Source organism: Delphinus delphis, chromosome 4, assembly GCF_949987515.2.
Source record: "Delphinus delphis chromosome 4, mDelDel1.2, whole genome shotgun sequence".
Taxonomy (NCBI): Eukaryota; Metazoa; Chordata; class Mammalia; order Artiodactyla; family Delphinidae; genus Delphinus; species Delphinus delphis.
Genome location: NC_082686.1, coordinates 45536549 through 45563389, shown reverse-complemented (window position 1 = coordinate 45563389; position 26841 = coordinate 45536549). Strand labels below are relative to the sequence as shown.

General features: G+C 36.1%; 1 protein-coding gene across 4 annotated transcripts in view; it reads right to left on the bottom strand.

The window, feature by feature from the left end:
• ARL6 (ARF like GTPase 6) overlaps positions 1-26841 on the bottom strand; it is a 53491-nt gene that overhangs the window by 9202 nt on the left and 17448 nt on the right. For all 4 annotated transcript variants that reach the window (XM_060010506.1, XM_060010508.1, XM_060010505.1 and 1 more), the window contains 4 exons: positions 19186-19247; positions 18698-18766; positions 14846-14940; positions 2367-2496 (listed from right to left, as the gene is read on the bottom strand). In XM_060010506.1, the coding sequence (XP_059866489.1) occupies positions 2367-2496; positions 14846-14940; positions 18698-18766; positions 19186-19247 (356 nt within the window). The remainder of the gene's footprint in view (positions 1-2366; positions 2497-14845; positions 14941-18697; positions 18767-19185; positions 19248-26841) is intronic.

Sequence of the window (26841 nt, the reverse complement as noted above, 5' to 3'; positions counted from 1 at the left end):
TAAGACTTGTACTTGGAATAAAAGCCAAAGTCTTTATCATTTCCTACAAGGCCCTATGTGACATGGCCCCTGGTTATTTCTCAGTGGCCTCATCTACAATTTCCCCCTAGATCTCTGTTCCAGCCAGCATGGACTTCTTGCTGTTCCTAGAAAACACTGGGCACATTCTCATCCAAGAGCCTTTTCACTTGCTGGCCTCTCTATCTGGAAAGTTATTCCTCTAAACCTTTGTGTGAACTGCTCCCTGACTTCAGTTAGATCTCAGAGAGGGACCACATTCATTATTCTTTCTCTTACTATTCTACTTCATTTTTTTTCATCCTCCCAACTGACATTTTATACATCTATTTACCTGTTTTATTATCTGTCTCCCTCACAAGATAGTAAAAAAGCAAATACGTACATATATCACACCAGGGACTTAGTCAAAGAACACACTGTAAGAACAATAACACAATCAGACCTGAAAATCAGAGTTGACTATATGTTTAGTACACTGGTCAAAAATAAACCAAAAAATTTTTCCTTTAATTTTCCAGACTATATTTCTCTATGAGCTCTTTTTTACTGACCAAATTTACTTGTACCTAAGACAAGAGAGATGCAATATTTTATGTCTGCATCACTGAGTGCTACTTTCTTTCTCTAAAATTAATGGATAAATGTATTTTTAATTTCATACATGCTTTAAAAACATTGCAAAAGATAAAAACAAACTTAACAAGTGAAACACTAATTGGAACTTAGTGAGATGTCCAGTTTGAATTAAGGAGAAGTCAAAATTTTAGATAAATTCAAAAGAAAAACTTGGTATTCTTCTATAAGTTGTGTAATATAGAAACTGGCAATATGTTATAAGTCCATATCCTTTTAGCATCAGGTATTACTTTTTTCTCTCACTAAAAAATATTCAGGTGTCACAATAAATCTGTTAAAATTCAATTACTAATTATTTTAAGTAGAAAGATTTTTCCATTTGTAAAATTAATTTCTACTTCGAAATTAAGAGGACTGCATCTTTTACTAATTAGACCTATGTTTTGAATGTTGTACTTTCTATCAAAGCAATCACAACACTTAATGCAAAAATTAAAAATTATTCTACTTCAGATGTTATCAATTTAAGTATGATATACAAAAATACAAAGGTTCTATCTCAAGATATTTCTCTACCCCAAGTCCCTCCTTTCTTCACCAACCAAATACCACAAAACCTCAAATTCCAACTCAAGAATCATTTAGTAAACACTGACTTTTCCTCTGATTTCCAAAGTAAGGAGGGTTTTACTTGAGATATGAAGCCTTGGGTACAGAAAAGTTTCAAGGGCTTTCTCAAGCGCTTCTCTTTTCAGCACCAAGGTTAGCTCTTAAAGTTCTTCTCTGAGCTCTACCACTTCCTTGTTTTGTGTTCAGCCTTGCTCTATAGATATCTTCTTATAAAAAGGGGAAAAATGGCAAGAGAAGGATATCTTCCAGCATGGAGAGGTAAGCAGGTGGTTAGAAGGAAGGTTAATTTAACATAAGGTATTGGTAGGCTTTAAAATACTAATATATAACTTCTGGTTATCCTTGTTGGAATATTTTGGTAGAAAGGCACACTGGAGTTAAATATATTAGTAAGAAACTGCTTTCCAAATAAACAACGTATAATAATTTCAGACACTAATTATTTAAGAGTTCAACCTTATTAGTATGTCCAAATAATATTAATTTTTGCATTTCTATTTATTCATATCAACAAATACTTATTGTGTATCTACTAAGTGGCAGGTACCATTACTATTCTGGGGGTTACAGAGTAAACAAAATCAATGAAATCCCAGCTCTCATGGTACTAATGCACTAGTGTAGGAAGACAGACTATAAAACAAAAAATAAAAGAAGAAGGGGTCATAAGGAAATACAAAAGTAAAGCAAAGTAAGGAAAAAACAAGAGATGGGGGTAAGGTATAGTGATGTTTCAGAGTTATTAAGAGAGGTCTCTTTCCTGAAGGAAGTGCAATAACAAGCAGGAAAATTATTTTAAAGAATGATTCCGACAATGGGAGTAACAAGTACAAGCACCTTCAGGTGGGACTGTGGTTGGCTGATTCAATGTGCAGAAGGATATCAGTGTGGCTGAACTTGGGTGAGTAAGTAGGTTGTTTAAGTTGTTCTTTTAAAGAGTTGTTTTTATTTGTCTATCCCTGAAAAGATTTGAAAAGGTTTTAACAGTAATATATTAATGAATACCTGCAAGCCACGATTCTATAAAACAAAATCTTTACCTTACATCCTACCACTTATAAAGTGAGCTTGGAAAAAACCCTTAAAGTTTGGAGATTTTTTTCAGAATGATAAAATGAAAAGTAAATATAAAACTTTACCAAATATGCCATGGTTTATCTTTGATGTTCTCTAAACACAGCAATTGAGACACTTTTACAGATGTCACTGCATCTCTAAGATCCATTTTGTTTGCAAAGAATAAAATTGGTATTCGGCGGTGCTTAATATCTAAAAGAGAAAATAAGGCTATCATCACATTTCCAGCTTTTTGGGTTATCTTCTCCCAAATCCTTAAAACTGTAATCCAATGAAATTGTTTTCCAATCACTTCTTCCCATATCACACATACATAAACATTTAAAGACATATACTGTGAAGCATGTATTTGAGTGACAGGAGAATTTTAAAAATACCTCTTCTTAAGATTATCTGCCCTCTGGTTGGAACTGTAAACTAAAGATGGATGAGGTGGGAGTGGGGGGCTCATTAAACAGTTACTGAACAGCACCTAGAAAAGGGTCACACATTTTGGGTTTCATTTTTACTGTCAACAAAAAAAGAGGTCAACTTCAAACAGAAGTAGGAGTATAAAATGGATCCTGGTTTTATATTTTAGTTGCAGCATTATAAGTAACCTAGATACTTTAACAAGATGTTTTTACCTTGTTACAATTTTGGGAGCATTTTTTTTTTACTTTTGAATACATAATACATTTAAATAGTTCAAAATTCAGAAGAGACAAAATTGTATGCAGCAAAAGAATCTCCTCCCTCCCACCTTTGTCCTAGTCCATACACCTGTCCTCTCTACAAGAGGCAACCCATATCATCATCTGTTTCTTGGCATCCTGGCATCTTTTTATGAATATTTTACATATTTGAAAACAATTATTATATATTATTCTTACAGCAGACTATTCTCATTATTTTACACCTTTTGCTTTTCACTTAATTTCATAGCTTGGAGATTATCCCATATCAGTACATACAGAGAGCAGTTTCATCATTATTTTAACGGTTGTGAATGTCCTGTCTTTCAGTACTACGTACCATAATTTATGTATCTAGTACCCAACTGAGATATATTTGTATTGTTGCCAATATTTACAACTATAAGCAATGTTATAATGAATAAACTTGTACATACAAAAATTTGTACAGGGGCCAGAACATCTATAGGATAAATCTGAGAAGTGGAGTTGCTGGGTCAAAGGATATGTAAATTTCTAATTTAAAAATTCTCCCATAGTTTCTTCCACTGCTGTAATAGTGTAATTTTTATATTTAAATATTTAGTCCAGCTGGAATTTATCCTGGAGCAGAGAATTTCAGAGTAGATAAAAAAGTAAGATATGAAGTAAGATATGAAGTTTACAAGAAGCACACTTTGAACATAAGGACACAAACAAGTTGAAAGTAAAAGCCTTGCAAAACATATTATGCGTATGCTTAGGTGTAAGAGAGCTGGCATGGCTACACCAATATTAGACAAAGTAGTATTCAATATACAAAGGTATTAGCAAAGAAAAAGAAAGGCATTTAAAAATTATAAAAAGGTGAAGCAATCAAGAAAACAAAACAATTTTAAGTGTGTATCTAAGAGACAAGCTTCCAAATACATAAAGCAAAATTTGAGAGTATTAAAGGGAAATCAAATAAATTCACAATCATAGTGGACACTTCAACACCCCTCTTTTAGAAATTGATAGACAAGTAGACAAAAAAAAAATCAGTAAGATTGTGGGAGATGTGTGATTGTTTTCCACAGGACTGAATGAAGAAGCAACTTTGGGTGGCATCTGTGGGAGGAAAAGGCTCCCTGTCCACACCCCCTGACATCTGATGCCTGGCTGTGCTGCTGCTTGTCCCAGATGATTATCTTAAACCGCAGCACAGAGCCTTCATTTCCCGGACTGTCCCCAGGCAGTTTATTCTCTACTCTCTCAGGTGCAAAATGGAGTTCACTTCCTCTCATGGGCTCACCAAAATCACAACTGTTTGCAGAATAGCCATCAATGAAAAAGACCAGAATATATCAGAAAGGATATTCTACAACTAAATACATAAAGAAGGAATCACAATACGATGGGTAGGAGGGGTGGAGTAGAGATATAATCGAATCCCATACCCCTGGGTAGGCGAGCCACAAATGAGTGAATAATTATAACTGCAGAGGTTCTCCCAAAGGAGGGACAGATCTGAGCCCCATGCTAGGCACCTGAGCCCAGGGGTCCTGCACTGGGAAGATGAATCCCCAGAGCATTTGTCTTAGGAGACCAGCAGGGCTCACTTTTGGAAGACCCAGAGAACTGGGAGAAATAGAGACTTCACTCTTAAAGGGTGCACACAAACTCTCATGGGCTTCAGGACTCTGGGCAGAAGCAGTAATTTGATAGGAACCTGGGTCAGACCTACTTGCTGATCTTGGAGAGGTAAAGCTCACCCTGGGGACAAAGACACCGGAGGCAGCCACTTTGGGGAACTTGTTGTACCACGTGGACACTGGTGCCAGTAAGCTCATTTTGGAATCCTTCTCTAGCTTATCTCAGCCTTGCCCTGCCCAGACCCTGCTCTGGGACTGGCTGGGCCCTGGCCCTGCCCACTAGTGGGTGAACACAAGCTTCAAGACACCCTGGGCCCCATACCCAACTGTGTCAGGAACCGGCCCCACCCACCAGCGATTCAACACCTGCTATGGGACCCCTGGGCCCTGCAACCAGAACCCAGGACTTGGCTCTTCCTGCCAGTAGGCCAGCACTAGCTCCAGGATGTGGCTTCAGCCACCAGTGGGCAGGCAACAGCCCCAGGATCTCCTGGACCCTGACTCCGCCCACCAGTAAACCAGCTGTAGCCCTAGGGCCTCTTGAGTTTATGCAGTCAGCTACCTCGAGAGCTGATCCTGCCAACCAGTGGCCATCAGCCTCCACACAAAGCAGGACCTGGCAACCAATGAACCAGGAGCCAACCAGGCCTACGAAACTACCCACACAGTTAGCCCGACACAACAGAAGGACCCATACAGCCTCATAGAGGGGGAACCCTGAAGCATATAGCTCTGGTGACAAGAGAGGAGCGTACTGTTGAGACATAAGACATCTCTTACAAAAGGCCACTTCTTCAAGGTTGGTGAATATAACCAACCTATCAGATACACAAAAATAAGAACAGAAAGTTAGGGAAAATGAAGTGACAGAACAACATGTTCCAAACAAAAGAACAAAATAAAACTCCAAAAGAAGAACTAACTGAAGTGGAGCAAGGAAGTCTACTTGAGAAGGAGCTTAGGGTAGTGATCATAAAGATGATCAAAGAACTCAGAAGAAGAATGGATGCACAGAGAGAGAAATTAGAAGTTTTTAACGAAGAGTTACAAAATATAAAGAACAACCAGAGATGAAGAATACAATAACTGAAATGAAAAATACACTAGAAGGAATCAACGGTAGACTAAATGATACAGAGGAACAGATCAGCGACCTGGAAGACAGAGTAGTGGAAACCACTGATGTGGAACAGAAAAAAGAAAACAGAATGAAAAAACATGAGAACAGTTTAAGAGACCTCTGTGACAACATCAAGCACACTAACATTTGCATTATGAGGGTACCAGAAAAAGAAGAGATAGAGAAAAGGCCTAAGAACATATTTGAAGGCCTAATAGCTGAAAAACTTCCCTAACCTGGGAAAGGAAACAGACATCCAAGTCTAGGAAATACAAAGTTCCATACATGACTAACTCAAAGAGGAGCACATCAAGACATTGTAATTAAAATGGCAAAAATTAAAGATAAAGAGAGAATATTAAAAGCAGCAAGAGACAAGCAATGAGTAACATACAGCAGAAGTCCCATAGGGCTATCAGCTGACTTTTCAGCAGAAACTCTGAAGGCTAGAAAGGAGTGGCAGGATATATTTAAAGTGATAAGGTGAAAGACCTACAACCAAGAATATTCCACCCTGTAAAGTTCTCATTCAGATCTGATGGAGAAATCAAAAGTTTCACAAACAAGCAAAAGCTAAAAGAGTTCAGCACCACCAAAACAGCTTGACAAGAAATATTAAAGGAACTTCCCTAAGTGAACAAGAAAAAGACACAATGAGAAAGATGAAAAGCATGAACGGAAAAAGCTCATCAGTAAAGGCAAATGTATAGCAAAGATAAGAAACCATCTATGCACAAAGGTAGTAGAAGGTTAAAAGACAAAAGTAGTAAAATCATCTATATCCTCAATAAGCAGTTAAGGGATACACAAAACAATTAGATGCAAAATATGATATCAACAACAGTAATCACGAGGGGAGGAGAGTACAAATGCAGGCTTGTTAAAATGCATTTGAAAGTAAGATATCAGCAACTTAAAACAAATATACATATATGCATATACATACATACATATATACCTCATGATAACCACAAACCCAAAATCTATAATGGATATACACCCAAAAAAAGAAAAGGAGTCTAAATATAACATTAAGAGAGTCATCAAATCACAAGAGAACAAAAGAAGAAAGGAACAAAAAAGAGATATGAAAATAACCTAAAACAATGAATAAAATGTCAATAAGAACATATATTATCAATAATTACTTTAAATGCAAATGACTTAAGTGCTCCACTCAAAAGACATAGAATGGCTGAATGGATACAAAAAGAAGACCTGTACATATGCTGCCTACAAGAGACTTACTTCAGATCTAAAGGCACACACAGGCTGAAAGTGAGGGAATGGAAAAAGGTATTCCATACAAAAATGGAAATCAAAACAAAGCAAGGAAAGCAATATTTATATCAGACAAAATAGACTTCAAAATGAAGACTGTTATAAGAGACAAAGAAGGACATTACATAATGATCAAGGAATCAATCCAAGGAGATATAACAATTGTAAATATGTATGCACTGGACATAGAAGCAGTTAAATACATAAAGCAAATATTGACAGATGTAAATATAGAAATTGACAGTAACACAATAATAGTAGGGGTCTTTAAGTGCCCCTTCCATCAATGGACAGATCATTCAGAAAGAAAGTCAATACGGAAACACTAGCCTTAAAAGACACATTAGATCAATGGACTTAATACATATATACACGACATTCCACCCAAAAGCAGGAGAATACACATTCTTTTCAAGTACACAAGAAACATTCTCCAGGATAAATCACATGTTAGGCCTCAGTAAATTTATGAAAACTTAAATCATATCTAGCATATTTTCCAACTACAATGTTATGAGACTAGAAATCACTACAAGAAAAAAAAATTGCAAAAAACAGAAACACATGGAGGCTAAACAATATGCTACCACCCAACTGATGGATCACTGAAGGAATCAAAGAGGAAATCAAAAAATACCTGGAGACAAATGAAAATGAAAACACAGGATCCAAAATCTACGTGACACAACAAAAGCAGTTCTAACAGGTAAGTTTATATTGACACAAGCTTACCTCAGGAAACAAGAAAAATCTCAAATAAACAACCTAACCTACCACCTAAAAGAATTAGAAAAAGAAGAACAAAGCTGAAAGTTAGCAGAAGGAAGGAAATAGTAAAGATCAGAGCAGACATAAATGAAATAGAGACTAAAAAGGCAACAGAAAAGATCAATGAAACTAAAAGTTAGTTCTTTGAAAGATAAACAAAATTGATTCACCTTTAGCCAGACGCATTAAGAAAAAAATGAAGAGGGCCCAAATCAATAAAATAAGAAATGAAAAAGGAGAAGTTAAAACCAACACCATAGAAATACAAAGGATCATAAGAGACTACCATGAGCAACTATATGCCAATAAAATGGATAACCTGGAAAAACTGGACAAATTTCTAGAAATGTACAGTCTCCCAAGACTGAGCCAAGAAGAAATAGAAAATATAAACAGACCAATTACCAGTAATAAAATTGAGTCAGTAGTAAAAAAAAAAAAAAAAATCCCAACAAATATAAATCTAGGACCAGGTGGCTTCACAGGTGAACTTTATCAAATATTTAGAGATGAATTAACACCAATCTTTCTCAAACTATTCCAAAATGTGCAGAGGAAGGAATGCTTCCGAACTCATTCTATGAGGTTAGCACCACCCTAATACCAAAACCAGACAAAGATATCACACACACGCGTGCACACACACACACACAAAATTACAGGCCAATATCACTGATGAACATACATGCAAAAGTCCTCAACAAAATATTAGCAAACTAATGCAACAATACATCAAAAGAATCATGATCAAGTGGGATTCAACCCAGGGATGAAAGGATTTTTCAATACCAACAAATCAATCATTGTGATACACCACATTAACAAGTTCAAGAATAAAAACCATATGATCATCTCAATAGATACAAAAAAAGCTTTGAAATAAATTCAGTATTCATTAATGATTATAAAACTCTCTAGAGGGTGGGTACAGAGGGAACATACCTCAACATAATAAAGGCCACATATGACAAGTCCACATCTAACATCATATTCAATGGTGAAAAGCTGACAGCATTTCCTCTAAGATCAAGAACAAGACAAGGATGCCCACTCTCACCAATTTCATACAAAACAGTTTTGGAAGTCCTAGCAACAGTAGTCAGACAAGAAAAAGAAATAAAAGGAATCCAAATTGGAAAGGAAGAAGTAAAACTATCACAAGGATCTGTTTGCAGATGGCATGATCCTATACATAGAAAATCCCAAAGATGCACCCCCAAAACTACTAGAGCTCATCAGTGAATTCAGTAAATTTTCAGGATACAAAATTAATATAAAGAAATCTGTTGCATTTCTATACACTAACAACAAACTATCAGAAAGAGAAAACAAGGAAACAATTCCATTTACAATTGCATCAAAAAGAATAAAATATCTATGAATAAACCTACCTAAGGAGGTAAAAGACCTATACTCAGAAAACTATAACACACTGATGAAAGAAACTGAAGATAACATAAACAGGTGAAAAGATACACTGTATTCATGGATTGCAAGAATTAATATTGTTAAAATGACCATAATACCCAAGACAAAATACAGATTCAGTGCAATCCCTGTCAAAATACCAATGGCATTTTTCACAGAACTAGAACAAATAATTTAAAAATTTGTATGGAAACACAGAAGACCCTGAATAGTCAAGACAATCTTGGGAAAGAAGAACAGAACTGGAGGAGTCATGATCCCTGATTTCAGACTATACTGCAAAGCTACAATAATCAGAACAGTATAGTACTGGCAAAAAAACAGACACATGGATCAGTGGAAGGATCCACTGATCCTTGTGATACACCACATTAGGACAGAGTGGCCAGAAATAAACACATGCACTTATGGTCATTTAATCTAAAACACAGGAGGCAAGAATATACAACGGAGAAAAGACAGTCTGTTCAATAAGTGGTTCTGGGAAAACTGGACAGCTACATGTAAAAGAATGAAATTAGAACATTCTCTAACACTATATCTAAAAATAAACTCAAAATTGATTAAAGCCTACCTGAAATCATAAAACTCTTAGAAGAGAAAACAGGCAGAACACTCTTTGACATAAATTGTAGCAATATTTTTTTTGGATCTGTCTCCTAAATCAAAGGAAATAAAAGCAAAACTAAACAAGTGGGACCTAATTAAAGTTAAGAGCTTTTGCACAACAAAGGAAACCAGTGACAAAAATGAAAAGACAACCTACTGAATGGCAGAACTTATTTGCAAATGATATGACCAATAGGGGTTAATACCCAAACTATATGAACAGCTCATACAACTCAACATCAAAATAACAAACAACCCAATTAAAAAATGGTCAGAAGATTGAACAGACATTTTTCCAAAGAAGATATACAGCTCACCAACAGGTACATGAAAAGATGCTCAACATCATTAATAATCTGAGAAATGCAAATTAAAACTGCAATGAGATATCACCTCACACCTGTCAGAATGGCTATCATCAAAAAGAACACAAATAACAAATGTTGGTGTGGATGTAGAGGAAAGGAAACCCTTGTACACTGCCGGTTGGAATGTAAATTGGTGCAGCCACTATGGAAAACAGTATGGAGGTTTTTCAGAAAACCAAAAATAGAACTGTCATATGAGTCAGCAATTCCACTCTTGGGTATTTATCAAAAAAAAAAACCCCAAACACTAATTCGAAATGATATATGCACCCTAGTGTTCATAGTTGTCAAGATATGAAAGCAACCTATGTGTCCATCAGCAGATGAATGGATAAAGAAGATGTGGTACGTATATACAATGGCATACTACTCAGCCATGAAAAAGAATTAAATATCACCATTTGCAACATGGATGGACTCGAAGGGTATTACGCTGAGTGAAATAAGTCAGACAGAGAAAGGCAAATACTGTATGATATCACTTATATGTGGAATCTAAAAAATACGACAAGCTAGTGAATATAACATAAAAGGAACAGACTCGCAGATGTAGGGCACAAACTAGTGGTCACCACTCAGGAGAGGGAAGGGTGGAGGAGCAAGGTAGGGGTAGGAGATTAAGAGGTTCAAACTACTATGTATAAAATAAATGAGCTACAAGAATATATTGTACAACACAGGGAATACAACCAATATTTTATATTAACTATAAATGGAACATAACTTTAATATATTGTGAATCACTATGCTGTACACCTGAAACTTATATGATATTGTATTAACACATCAACTATACCTCAATAAAGAAAGGATGTGGAAGAAGTGAATAACACTATCAACTGACATTTATAGAACTCTTCAGCCAAGAACAGCAAGATATACATTCTACGTAATTGCAGATGGAACATTCACCACACTCAATCGTATATGTTAGGCCATATATTTCTAAGAATAAAAATCATGCAGAATAGGTTCTTTGATCACATGGAATTAAATCAGAAATCAATCACAAAAATATACCTAGAAAATTCCCAAATATTTGGGAAATTAAATAATAATACACTACTAAATAATCCAAGCATCAAAGAAGAATTTACAAGGTTAAGCCTGGAAAATACTTTGAGCCAAATAATAAAGAAAAGAAATATATCAAAATTTGTGAGATATAGCTAAATACTCAGAAAATATGTATTACTTTAAATGCTTTTACTATAAAACAAAGGTGTAAAATGCTTTATTAGAAAAGAAAGGTGTAAAATCAACAATTTCCACTTACATCTGAAAAAGATTCAATTTAAATACAGAAAGTTCATAATAAAAACGGAAGTTCTTAATAAAAAGAGAGCAGGAATTAATGAAGTTTAAAAAAGACACACCCACAGAGGAAAATACCAAAACCTAAAGCTGGTTCTTGGAAAATTAATAAAACCATAAACTCTTTAAAAGATGGAGCAAGAAAAACGGGAGGAAACATAAATTGCCAATATTAGAAATGAAAGAAGATATGTATATCATACAGGTCTTACAGACATTAAAATGATAATGAGAGGATGTTACAAACAATTTTATGCCAATAAATTTCACAACTTAGATAAATTAACAAATTAACAAATTCAGTCACAAATTACCGAAAGTGACGCAAGAAGAAATACAGAACTTTAATAGCCTTACATCATTTAAAGAAACTGAATTTATAATTCATGCCCCCAACATACACACAAAATCCTGACCCAGATGGCTTCATTGGTAGATTCTATTTTAATGTTTAAGTAAGAAATAATATCAATTCTACACAAATCCAAAAGATAAAAAAATAGAGGAGGAGTAAATACTCTTCAAGTCATTTTATGAGGTCTCTACAGCCCTAATACAAAATCGGGGGGGGGGGGCATTGCAAGATAGGAAATGACAAAATGGAATGCATTATGCTAAGTGAAATAAGTCAGAGAAAGACAAATATCATATGATCTCACTTACATGTGGAATCTGAAGAAAACAAAACACAACAAACCGATAGATGCAGAGAAGAAACTGGCTGTTGTCAGAGGCGGCTGGGGTGGAGGGAGCTTGAGATGGGTGAAAGGGTCCAAAAAACACAAACTTCCAGTCATCAAATAATTCATGAGATGTAATGTATAGCATGGTGACTACAGTTAGTAATACTGTATTGTGTATTTGAAAGTTGCTAAGAACAGATCTTAAAAGTTCTCATTCCATGAAAAAAACCCTATGTGTTGTAAAAAAAAAAAAAATGTTAACTAGACTTATTATAGTGATCATTTCATAATACAGTTGACCCTGGCACAATGTGGAGGTGGGGCTCCGAACCCTGCACAGTCAAAAATCTGTGAATAACTTCGTTGCCGACCCTCTGTATCTGCGGTTCCACATTCGTGGATTCAATCAACTTCGAATCATGTAGTACTACTGTAGCATTATTTCAAAAAAATCTGCATATAAGTGAACCTGTGCAGTTCAAACCCCAGTTGTTCAAGGAGCTAACTGTATATACAAATATCAAATCATTATGCTGAATAACTGAAACTGATATAATATTATATGTGAATTATATCTCAAAAATATGTTCACACCAGCTTTATTCATAATTGCCCTGAACTAGAAACAGCCCAGATATTAATCAACAAGAGACTGGATAAGCAAACTGTGGTATATTCATATAATAGAATATTACAAAGCAAGCAAAAGGAGTAAACAAGTGATACAACAACATGGGTGCCTCCCCAAAACATTATGCTGAATGAAAAAACCTAGGCACAAAAATGTATGTCCCTTTCTCCTCATTTATATGAAATTGTAGAATAGGCAAAATTCTGGGGATCAAAATCAGATTAGTAGTTCCTCTGTTTCCAGGTGTGGGGTGTTGATTGGAAAGGGGCATGAAGGAACTTTTTGAGGTGATGAAAATGTTCTGTTTCTTGATTGGGAACGTAGTTACATGAGTGTATGCATTTGTCAAAATTACAGAACTATATACTTAAGATCTGAGCATTTCACTGTATTACAACTTATACTTCAATTTTAAAAAAACCTTCATATACGTTTCAGCTGAGAAATTCCTCCTTTGGGAATCTAACGGTAAAATAAATGCATCAGTAAGTACATAAAGATACATGGGCAAGGCTTCAGTTGAGGAAACCAAGGATCCCACGGTATTTAAAGCAGATTTTGCAGGAACTATTTCATTTTTTGGTCAACGTCAAAACACTTTTGGGGGAGAAAGTGGAAATATTAACAAAAAAGGGAATGTAGAATCAAGTGCCTTCTCAACCCAGATAAAAGACTAAGTTTTTAAAAGTGAAAAAGTCACATAAAAAGTACAGGCTGGATAATTTCCCCCCCAAATACTTGCATAAACTTGAGGTTGTCCAATAAAAATACCAAAGATATTATGGTTAAGCAGCAAGAATTGTTAGAAGTCCTTTTCTAAAACCACAGGTACAAAGACCACTTAAAATGTTTTTCCATGAGTAAGGCTAAAAATGCAGAATTTCACAATACTACTGGAAAACTTACTGTGGGAAAAAAAAGAATATCTAGCAACAGGTGAATGACTGAATAAACTATGGTACATTCACAGTATGGCATATTAGGCATCATTAAAAAGAATAATTATATATATGCAATTTGACTTGAAAGGATTTCCATCATGCAGTGTTATTTGAGAAGAGGAAGATGCAGAAGAGTGTACAGAAAATGATCCCGTCTAGTAAATAACGATGACAATTCTCATAGCGCCCAACCCTGTACAGTTTGCCCTCTGTATCCGTGGACTCCACACCCACAGATTCGACCAACTGTGAATGGAAAATACGCCAGGAAAAAATTACAGAAAGTTTCCAAAAGCAAAACTTGAATTTACCATGCACTGGCATTATTTACATAGTATTTATATTTTCTTAGGTATTATGAGCAATCTAGAGATTATTTAAAGTATGTGGGAGGATGCGCATAGATTCTATGCAAATACTACACCATTTTATATAAGGGACATGAGCAACCACAGTTTTTGGTATCCTTGGGGATCCTAGAACCAATCTCCCATAGGTACCAAGGGCGACTATATGTATCTTTGGTACCTGTATATGTTTGTGTATGTATATATGATATGAAATATAGATAAAGGTATGAAAGTAAAAGTACCAAATTGTTAATACTGATATCTTCAAAGAGGGCTGGGAGTAGTTTAAAAACAGAAAAGATCTGTTTTAAAAGAATTCCCACAATAAATATCTAAGAAATGCTGTGATCACACACATACACACACACACACACACACACACACACACACACACACGTAAAAAGATGGTAACCAAAAAAATTTTAATGTGTTGAAACATCGATTTTTACTTTCTTCCTTGTTCTTTGTCCATCCACATATTTTGCTATTGACACATTACTTATATAATCAGAAAAAAAGGGCATTTTCATTTTCAGGGAAATAAAAACATTGCAAAAAGCTTTGAAATTTAAAAAATATATGGTACTGCAAGTAAAGATATTGTTAATTCTGCATAATTAATATGTTTTAAAATTCAAAAATTTTAAATAAAAGATCACACAGCGTAAACAACACGTTTTGCTTACACCAAAGAACAAAACATCATACATAAACAGACCCCAAAGCACAGACATCACAGACTGAAAGACACACACATGTACCTGGATGATTCAGAAGAGTATCAAGTTCTTCTTTGGCCACAACCATTCTTAATCTATCACTACTATCAATGACAAAAATAATGGCTTGTCCTTCTCTGTATAATATAAAGAATGAGAAATATTAAAGATAAACTTGAACATTTTTCTATGTTTACTCTCCATTTGCAATTCCTAACCTGTGTATTATGTCTTCATGTCCTATGTCCATTTATACATTACAGGCTTTGGTGCTATTTCTTATTAGTTTATATGAGTAATTAATATATTAACCATGTTAGTCATATTTCATGTAAAATAATTTCTTTTCATTTGGATCATAATATGGTAAATTTAGTGACATTTCATAATTTTAAAAAATAACAAGTAAAACCATAATCCTATTACACAGATACAACCATTAATATTTTCATGTAAATCATTTTCAACATTTCCTTTGTGTACATTCATATATGAATATCTACATCTGTATTTAAATGGAATCCTGCTGTTTTATACTGCCTTTCTGAAATATATGTACATTTCCCTGATCTTTTTTTGCAGTATAGTTTGAACTACTTTTATATGAAACATTAAAGCTCTACACCAGTGTTTCTCAAATATTTTTTACCATAACCATAGTGAGAAATACATTTTACATTAAGATGCCGTTAGACACATAAGTATATGTAAATATATTTGAAATAGTCTCCTGAGACAATACTTACAAAGAGCTTTTATTTTATTCTATTTGACTTTTAAGCTGATAACCAGCCACTGCAATTGTATAAGGATTCACTTACAGATCACAGTGGCACTTCAAAAATCACTGATTTCCTTCGCATCTTTCTTTTAATGATTATAAAGTATAATGGACGTGTCATTGAATATTGTACCAAACTTCTATTTTTGCACTTCATAGGTTACTTCCAATTTTCATTACTATGAAAAACTTTGGGATAAACATCCTCCTAAATACATTTTAAAAATTTCTTGATACTTTAAGATCTGTTCTTAGGAATAAAATTTCCAGAAATACATACAAAATTTAAAGTTTTAGATAAACATTGATAAATTATCCTCTGGAAATGTTATATCAATTTATACTACTACCAGCACTTTTCCCACTCCCTTGCCAGCATGGCTCTTATCATTCTTTTCAATTTTTTACCATCCTAACAGCATATTATTTTACTTTGTATTTTGTTAATTGCTCATTAAGTTCAATATATTTTCATATATTTATTGGACATTTATATGTGTTTTGTGACTCAGTGTAATCATAAATTAAGATTTTAAAGTTCAATGCCATTAGTAACCACATGCATATAAAAATAAAACAAATTTTTAATACCATTTTCTCCTATCATTTAAAAAATGAATGCAGATTATCACAGTCACATATTATTAGTGGAAATGGAAACTGATATAATTGGAAATACCTATCAAGAGCTTTAAAAATGTTCACTTTGAGCCAGTAATTTCATTTCTGGAATTTATACTAAGGAAACATGAAGTATGACAGAGATTTATACAGTAATATGTTAACTGAAGAACTGCTTATAATCTTCAAAAACTGAAAACAGTCTTTATGTCCAAAAATAGAGAAATGATTAAGCAAATTTGGGCACAGGAATATGAAAAAATATTAGGCTGCCATGAGAGTTACATCCTTTCTATGTTTTTCCTGATTCACCCTTATCATAAAATGTTAACTGAAAAACTATATAGTACACGGTACATACTTTAGAAGGCTACTTTCTCAATTATGTAAAGTGTATATTATATATTTCAAAATAGAAGAAACATACCCAAAAGATTAACAATGGTAAATTTATTAGTGAGATTTACAGGAAACAATGTTTAAATATGCTTTTCTATATTTTCCAAATATTAACTCCTTTCCAAATATGCACTCTTTATATTTTATGCTTTATTACTTTTTTTATATTCTAAGAGTAATATGCAAAAATTATACAATAATTAACATTACAGAGTCATACAAATGACAAACTAAACTTCCTTTATAATCTTATTCCCAAAACAAATGCTATTAATGGTACGGTATATTCTACTAAGAATTTTCTTCTCTCTCCATATATATTAAGCACATACTTTTATTAAGAATAATTTTTTTCTTCATATAATTGATATGAAAAAATGTCATTATAAATAATTCTCAACACACATTCTTTTCTGTGTATCTTTGCCCAGTAGTCCTAGTCATACTGTACTTTTCTGAAAGCAAAAATTATGGCTGCAGGGCATGAACATTTTTCATTTTAACAGATATTGATAAATTATCCAAGAAAGATGTTACATTCTCACTACAAGAGTGGCTTATTTTGCCAACAGTAGACTTAATCTTTTTAACCTCTTTCAGTCTAATAGATTAAAATGCACTTGTTCTTTCACAATTAGAAAAGTATAGAGATACAGGAAATAAATTTACTATTACTGTAGACTTCTCAACAGTAACCATATTCGGCATTCCACCTACAATGTACCTATAATACTCCTGAATTCATTAACTTCTTCCAAAAAGATTTTGAAGAAAAAGAAGTTAAAGTCAGAAAAAAAGCTTCCTTTTTAAAGTACTATTTTTTTATGCAGTATTGTTTTCCGTAATTAAAATAAATGTTACATTTTTTTAAAGTAACTAAATACATTTTTTTTTAGAAAAAAGAATTGTTTACCTACTAATTGGAAGAATAAAAAAATCCTATACTGAAAACTGAGGTTTCCTTAAAAACAAAAACGCCTCACATTTCCCCCAGAGAATTTATTGTAGGATACCACAAACATTCCACCCCTCCTTTTCCAAACTGGCCCTCAAATCTGAAGCATTCTTCTCTTTCTACCTCAGAGGTCCTCTGGCTCTATATGATTTAAATAGGCCCTCAATATTTAAAGAATATCTGGAATAAATCTCCTTTGGTTCCTACCCAAGGAATACAACATTTGTCCCCACATTAGCATGAAAGAATTAGCCAATGAAAATTAAAATCTGATCTGGCAGTCATCACACACCATTCCAAGACAAGAGTTCATAAGAACAAAAGTGCATTTAGTGAAGAGATACTGTTTATAAATTTCAGACTCCAAAAGTGAGTTACACTCATCTTAAATGAAGAAGTCCTAGCAATATTACAAGTTTAATGAATTTATTTTAACATCGCATGCAAATCTTGAGAAAGTATAACACACTTGGATCCTAGCAACTTGACAGCTATTAATCTGAAGAAATTGGTGAGCACTTGATTTGCACATGCTAAAAATATCTTGTTTAGAATTGCTTGTAGAACACATGGATCAACTATTAGTGCTGTTATTTTAACTAAATTTATACAGTAAGTATTTACTGATCTATCTGGCCAGAATCATACTTGGTCTTGAAGAAATACTGAATAAAAAAAAAATCCCTGCCCTTGAGGAGTTCATAATCCCACTAGGGAGGCAGCTATGGTACATGAGTTTAAGATGTAATAAGTACGATTCAAGAGATATGAATGGACGAAGTACCGTGTCAACATGGGGGACAGAATAACTGGGCAAAACAGTGGAATCCTTCATAGAGGAGGTGACTTTTGAGCTAGTCCTTAAAGAACAAATATATTAACCTTAAGTTGCAGAGAAGTAGGGTAGAATAGGACACTAAAAACAGACAGAACAACATATGCAAGGTCAGGAAGAATCTGAAGCATTTGAGAAATAATGTGAAGTATGATTATACTTTTTTTTTAAATTAGGAAGTATACTTAAATTATATAAAGAATAAACATTGCAACCTAGCCCATGTAATCATTTGGATTTCTAATCATTACTGGTTATTAAAATATAACCATCTAGTTTACCAACATTCACAAACATACTTACTTATAATAGTGTTCCCAGAGATTTCTGTATCTTCCTTGACCTGACATATCAAACACTGTAAAAGACAAACTATAAAACAAAACAAACAAAATGAAAAAACATGATTACATTATAAGGTAGTAAAAGTCTAACTTTTACTTAAAATTTTAAATTGTTTTCAATCAAAGAAACCACCCTTAATATACAATATTCAACTTGGGCCAGCTTTCAAGTACAAGTGCCATAGAATGAATTTTTTGAATATAAATATGATTTTACAATTAGTAACATATAAGAAAGATATTTCCTTTGCTAGTGACGTTGTCAGAGTTTATCTAAACTCTAAATTCTTTAGAATAATCCAGAGGTAGTGGTACAAGTATTTTAATATCTATGGGCTTCTGAAATAGCAACTTACTTTTTTCTAAGAGTAGGAGGAATAACTATGTAGATCTAATATCACTTTTCACCCACAACTTCTTAATCACAAGTTTAATAAAATGAATTACCTGGACGATTTGAATTTCTCTATGCTGAATCCTATTGTTGGAACTATATCTTGAGATTGAGCCTTTAAGAGAGAAGACAAAGTTTAGAAAATTGCAATGACCAAAGATGAATTTTTCCTCAGGTTAAAAAAAAAAGCACCCAGATTTTCCAGTTCTAAAATCTGCCACTAAGGAGATGACAGGATTAAACAAAATTATAAATTTTGCAATGAGATCACTGCATGAGAATTCTTTATAAAGTTTAAGGTTTACTAATTATAAATCTGCATGTGTGTCTTCACATTCACATTTTGTGGCTTGCTGCAAGTTACCACGGACTTAAAGTGGTTTCAAAAGTCTCCTTCAGCTCACATATAGGACTTTCTAATCTTTCATACTTATTGAGTTTATATATGCTACAGAGGACTGTGCTCATGTGTAGATGGTGAATATACATGGTCCCTGCTCTCATGGAATTTATAATCTGGAGGAGGTAAACAGCAATAAACAACTGAGTTACAAGTGAACACAATTTTGAGCAGTGCTCAGTGCTATGAAAGGTGATTGAGGGTGGGAGGCAATGGGGCAGAGGAGGGTTAGTATAGAAGAGCCTCTCTGATGAGGGGACATCTCACCCAGGAGTGAATGTTAAGAAGGGGAAAAGCTATGACAAGATATTGGCAAAGAACATTCCAGTCAAAGGAATTAGCCAGGGCATGACCTCAAGGCGGGGAGGAACTCACCACCACTCAGAAAAAGTAGAAGGCCTGTATGTCTAAAGTATATTTAGTGAGGGAAAGAGCTGTATGTAACCAAGTAAGATAGGTAGGGCCTTGAAGGCCATGGTGGGAACTGTGTGGAAAAGAGATTATAAGGGGGCAAGAGTATAGTGGGAGACCTGCTGACACATCCCACAGGCAAGTAAAAGGTCTTAAATGGACAAGTTAGCTCATCAAATGCATCATAATACTTCTATCATCAAAACTTTCTCCTTTTGAATAAAAATCCATTCACTTTCTGACCCAGATGCCTAGGATTTATTCTCAACTCCTCCCCCCCTTTTTTTTTTTTTTGCGGTTCACGGGCCTCTCACTGACGCGGCCTCCGCGGCTGCGGAGCACAGGCTCCAGACGCGCAGGCTCAGCGGCCATGGCTCACTGGCCCAGCCGCTCCGCGGCACGCGGTATCCTCCCGAACTGGGGCACGAACCCGCGCCCACTGCGCCACCAGGGAAGCCCCCAACTCCTCCCATTTTTACATTCCCTATACAACCGTTCTCTAAGCTTTATTGGTTCTATCTCACTAACTTAGCTCAGCCATTATCGTTTCTTGCTTCAAATTACTACAACAGCCTCCTGATTACTCCTAATTGCTAATATACTACCTAAACAAGTTACTTCACTTCTCTAAGCCAGGGGTCCCCAATCCCGGGCCTTAGACCGGTAGCGGTCCGCGGCCTGTTAGGATCCGGGCCGCACAGCAGGAGGTGAGTGGTGGGTGAGCCAGCAAAGCTTCATATGCCGCTCCCCATCACTCCCCATCGCTCACATTACCGCCTGAACCATCCCCCCCAACCCCCCTGCAACCCCCCCTGTGGAAAAACTGTCTTCCATGAAACTGGTCCCTGGTGCCAAAAAGGTTGGGGACCGCTGCTCTAAGCCTTAATTTTCCCAAATGTAAAATATATTATTACTATCCTTAACTCATAGTGTTATCATGAGAATTCAATAAGTTAATGGATGCAAAATACTCAACATAGTGTCTGGTCCATAGTAAACACTCAACAAATGTTTGCTATTATTAGAATTACACTCTCACTGATTTCAGTTTCATTCCCCAATTTTCTCCATACTGCCCAAAGTGTAACTTAAAAAAATTTCCTTTCAGTTCATTCTGTTGCTTTTATGTAAAAACAGGAGAAGTAGAGGGGAAATTGTTGCTCCACATCATTATGTTCACTTTGGTAGTCTACTCCTGAAAATTTAAAATTCAAATCGAAAGACAGAAGGTGAAAAGTCACTGTAGCTTCGTCACCTTAATAGTAATGTGCTAGTGAAAAGACCTCCCAGAGCTGCCCTGGTTTTGGCTTTGAGATTTGTTTATTCAGCTTTTCCTTTTATCCTGTGAGCTGCCTAGTATTCTTCCAAAAATATCTCTCTTTTTGTTTATGTTAGACAGATTTTATTTCCTGCTACTCAGATTCCTGCCTCATACCTTAGGGGTCTTTCATTGCACAACAAACTTTGGAATAAAGAGTTTCCTAATTTTTGTTGTCCCAAAATGCAACACTTTCGATTTTATGGATTTTCATGTGTCAATCATGTGATAAAATCATCAGCTATTATTATTAGGAAAAACATAATAATAAAAAAGGTTAAAAGTTTAAAGAAATCTCAGAAAATATACCTCAAATGAGTAGCTTTGTCTTCAGTGAGCTGTAATTAGAAATTGGCCTAGCCTCTTCACAATCACCCAGTTTCTTCACAAACTCCTTCTGTTTCCAGACAAGCTACCCTTTAACTTGCTGTTTTAATAGGGATAAAATTAATCAACTTTCTTTTCTTCCCCTCACTTCTAAAGTTCTATTGGAAGATAATTAGAAAGAAGAAACTCCACAAATTAATCAGGATAGGACAAGATATGCGGGCTGGTACTTCCAGATTTTCCTCTAAACAATTCCGAAATAGTCTCCACCGATTAACTTTCCTCTGCTCTATCCAGGAACAAATACATTTGGTAATTCTCTAAATTGGACAGGGAATGCTTACAAGCAAGCAAAGGGCACAGGAATTAGTACCTAAGTGGACTAGGCTATCTGAGACAGCCCAGGAATAGACCAACATCAATAAGAGTAGAACAAGATTTCTAAGAGAGACCCTATTTGGTTAGCTTTATTAAGACTGCTAAAAATGATATCCTCGATGCTATCGACCATTACTCCCTGCCCAAAGATAATAATTAAAAAAATCACCCATCAGTCCATTTGTCCAAAAATACATTTAACTACTAAGCAATATTCTAGGTGTCTGGGATTCAGTATTGAACAATACAAGATCTATACTCTTATGGAATTTAATTTTACAATGAGGAAAAATTTAATAAACAACAACTGTATATGCAAGGTAATTTCAGATTGTTTTAAATGTTAAGAATATAAAACTGGATGATGTGATAGAATGAGAGCATTTATATTGGGGAGTGGGGCAAAAGTGGGAATTGTAGAAGAAAGGTGTTTACAGAGCACATCTCAAGAAAATGACAGCTAAGATCAGGTTCTTGGAAAGTTATCAAGTTAAAATGTACCTCCTCTCTCTCTATTCATCAGTTTAGAAAACCTAGATCAGCAACCTCAGTATATTAACAATAAATGAACATTAGGACAGCTTAATATTAAAAACTAGTTTGGGTTCAGGAAGTATCTTGTCATCTAGAAACTGATTTTATCCCCCCAAAATACGATACTATAAAATGAGATTTGCGATTTCTTCTGCAAGACATTTTCTAATAGAGCATTGTAGATTTCTATTATTCACCTTAATTCATTAAAAATAATGAATTTCTGGGGGGTTCAGGGAAGATGGCGGAAGAGTAAGACGTGGAGATCACCTTCCTCCCCACAGATACACCAGAAATACATCTACACGTGGAACAACTCCTACAGAACACCTACTGAACGCTGGCAGAAGACCTCAGACCTCCCAAAAGGCAAGAAACTCCCCACGTACCTGGGTAGGGCAAAAGAAAAAAGAATAAACAGAGACCAAAGGATAGGAACGGGACCTGCACCAGTGGGAGGGAGTGGTGAAGGAATAAAAGTTTCCACACACTAGGAAGCCCCTTTGCAGGCGGAGACTGCGGGTGGCGGAGGGGGAAGCTTCGGAGCCGCAGAGGAAAGCGCAGCAACAGGGGTGCGGAGGGCAAAGCGGAGAGATTCCCACACAGAGGATCGGTGCCAACCAGCACTCACCAGCCCGAGAGGCTTGTCTGCTCATGCGCCGGGGCGGGCGGGGCTGGGAGCTGAGGCTCGGGCTTCGGTGGAGCACAGGGAGAGGACTGGGGTTGGCTGCGTGAACACTGCCTGCAGGGGGTTAGTACACCACGGCTAGCCGGGAGGGAGCCCGGGAAAAAGTCTGGACCTGCCGAAGAGGCAAGAGACTTTTTCTTCCCTCTTTGTTTCCTGGTGCGCAAGGAGAGGGGATTAAGAGCACTGCTTAAAGGAGCTCCAAAGACGGGCGCGAGCCGCGGCTAACAGCACGGACCCCAGAGACGGGCATGAGACGCTAAGGCTGCTGCTGCCGCCACCAAGAAGCCTGTGTGCGAGCACAGGTCACTATCCACACCTCCCTTCCGGGGAGCCTGTGCAGCCCGCCACTGCCAGGTTCCCGGGATTCAGGGACAACTTCCCGTGGAGAACGCACGCACGCCTCAGGCTGGTGCAACGTCCCGCTGGCCTCTGCCGCCGCAGGCTTGCCCCGCATCCGCACCCCTCCTTCCCTCTGGCCTGAGTGAGCCAGAGTCCCCGAAGCAGCTGCTCCTTTACCCCCGTCCTGTCTGAACGAAGAACAGATGCCCTCCGGTGACCTACACTCAGAGGCGGGGCCAAATCCAAACCTGAGCCCCAGGAGCTGTGAGAACAAAGAAGAAAAGGGGAAATCTCTCCCAGCAGCCTCAGAAGCAGCGGATTAAAGCTCCACAGTAAACTTGATGTACCCTGCATCTGTGGAATACATGAATAGACAACGAATCATCCCAAATTGAGGAGGTGGACTTTGAGAGCAAGATTTACTATTTTTTCCCCTTTTCCTCTTTTTGTGAGTGTGTATGTGTATGCTTCTGTGAGAGATTTTGTCTGTACAGCTTTGCTGTCACCATTTGTCCTAGGGTTCTATCCGTCCGTTTTTTTTTAAATTTTTTTCTTAATAATTATTTTTTATTTTAATAACTTTATTTTATTTTATGTTACTTTATTTTATCATCTTTCCTCTTTCTTTCTTTTCTTTCTTCCTTCCTTCCCTCCTTCCATCCTTCCTTCCCTCCCTCCCTCCCTCCTTTTCTTTCTTTTTCTTTCTTTCTTTCTTTCTTTCTTTCTTTCTTTCTTTCTTTCTTTCTTTCTTTCTTTCTCTCTTTCTCTCTCTCTCTCTTTCTCGATTTCTTTCTTTCTTTCTCTCTCTCTCTCTTTCTTGTTTTCTCGCTTTCTTTCTTTCTTTTTCTCCCTTTTATTCTGAGCCGTGTGGATGAAAGGCTCTTGGTGCTGCAGCCAGGAGTCAGTGCTGGGCCTCTGAGGTGGCAGAGCCAAGTTCAGGACACTGGTCCACAAGAGACCTCCCAGCTGCACATAATATCAAACAGCGAAAATCTCCCAGAGATCTCCATGTCAACACCAACACCCAGCTTCACTCAACGACCAGCAAGCTACAGTGCCGGACACCCTATGCGAAACAACTAGCAAGAGAGGAACACAACCCCCAACAATTAGCAGAGAGGCTGCCTAAAACCATAATAAGTCCACAGGCACCCCAAAACACACCACCAGATGTGGACCTGCCCACCAGAAAGACAAGATCCAGCCTCATCCACCAGAACACAGGCACTAGTCCCCTCCACCAGGAAGCCTACACAACCCACTGAGACAACTTTAGACACTGGGGACAGACACCTAAACAACGGGAACAACGAACCTATGGCATGCAAAAAGGAGACCCCAAACACAGTAAGATAAGCAAAATGAGAAGACAGAAAAACACACAGCAGATGAAGGAGCAAGATAAAAACCCACCAGACCTAACAATGAAGAGGAAATAGGCAGTCTACCTGAAAAGAATTCAGAATAATGATAGTAAAGATGATACAAAATCTTGGAAATAGAACAGAAAAAATGCAAGAAACAGTTAACAAGGACCTAGAAGAACTAAAGACGAAACAAGCAACGATAAACAACACAATAAATGAAATTAAAAATACTCTAGATGGGATCAATAGCAGAATAACTGAGGCAGAAGAACGCATAAGTGACCTGGAAGATAAAATAGTGGAAATAACTAATGCAGAGCAGAATAAAGAAAAAAGAATGAAAAGAACTGAGGACAGTCTCAGAGACCTCTGGGACAACATTAAACACACCAACATTCGAATTATAGGGGATCCAGAAGAAGACGAGAAAAAGAAAGGGACTGAGAAAATATTTGAAGAGATTATAGTTGAAAACTTCCCTAATATGGGAAAGAAAATAGTTAATCAAGTCCAGGAAGCACAGAGAGTCCCATACAGGATAAATCCAAGGAAAAACACACCAACACACATATTAGTCAAACTGTCAAAAATTAAATACAAAGAAAACATATTAAAAGCAGAAAGGGAAAAACAACAAATAACACACAAGGGAATCACCATAAGGTTAACACCCGATCTTTCAGCAGAAACTCTGCAAGCCAGAAGGGACTGGCAGGACATACTGAAAGTGATGAAAGAGAAAAACCGACAACCAAGATTACTCTACCCAGCAAGGATCTCATTCAGATTTGATGGAGAAATTAAAACCTTTACAGACAAGCAAAAGCTGAGAGAGTTCAGCACCACCAAACCAGCTTTACAACAAATGCTAAAGGAACTCCTCTAGGCAAGAAACACAAGACAAGGAAAAGACCTACAATAACAAACCCAAAACAATTAAGAAATTGGGAACAGGAACATACATATCGATAATTACCTTAAATGTAAATGGATTAAATGCTCCCACCAAAAGACACAGACTGCCTGAATGGATACAAAAACAAGACCCATATATACGCTGTCTACAAGAGACCCACTTCAGACCTAGAGACACATACAGACTGAAGTTGGGGGATGGAAAAAGATATTCCATGCAAATGGAAACCAAAAGAAAGCTGGAGTAGCAATTCACATATCACACAAAATAGACTTTAAAATAAAGACTATTAGAAGAGACAAAGAAGGACACTACATAATGATCAAGGGATCGATCCAAGAAGAAGATATAAAAATTGTAAATATTTATGCACCCAACATAGGAGCACCTCAATACATAAGGCAAATACTAACAGCCAGAAAAGGGGAAATCAACAGTAACACATTCATAGTAGGGGACTTTAACACCCCACTTTCACCAATGGACAGATCACCCAAAATGAAAATAAATAAGGAAACACAAGCTTTAAATGATACATCAAACAAGATGGACTTAATTGATATTTATAGGGCATTCCATCCAAAAACAACAGAATACACATTTTTCCCAAGTGCTCGTGGAACATTCTCCAGGATAGATCATATGTTGGGTCACAAATCAAGCCTTGGTAAATTTAAGAAAACTGAAATCATATCAAGTGTCTTTTCTGACCACAACGCTATGAGACTAGACATCAATTACAGGAAAAGATCTGTAAAAAACACAAACACATGGAGGCTAAACAATACACTACTTAATAACGAAGTGATCACTGAAGAAATTAAAGAGGAAATCAAAAAATACGTAGAAACAAACGACAATGGAGACACGATGACCCAAAACCTATGGGATAAAGCAAAAGCATTTCTAAGAGGGAAGTTTATAGCAATACAATCCAACCTCAAGAAACAGGAAACATCTCGAATAAACAACCTAACCTTGCACCTAAAGCAATTAGAGAAAGAACAAAAAAACCCCAAAGTTAGCAGAAG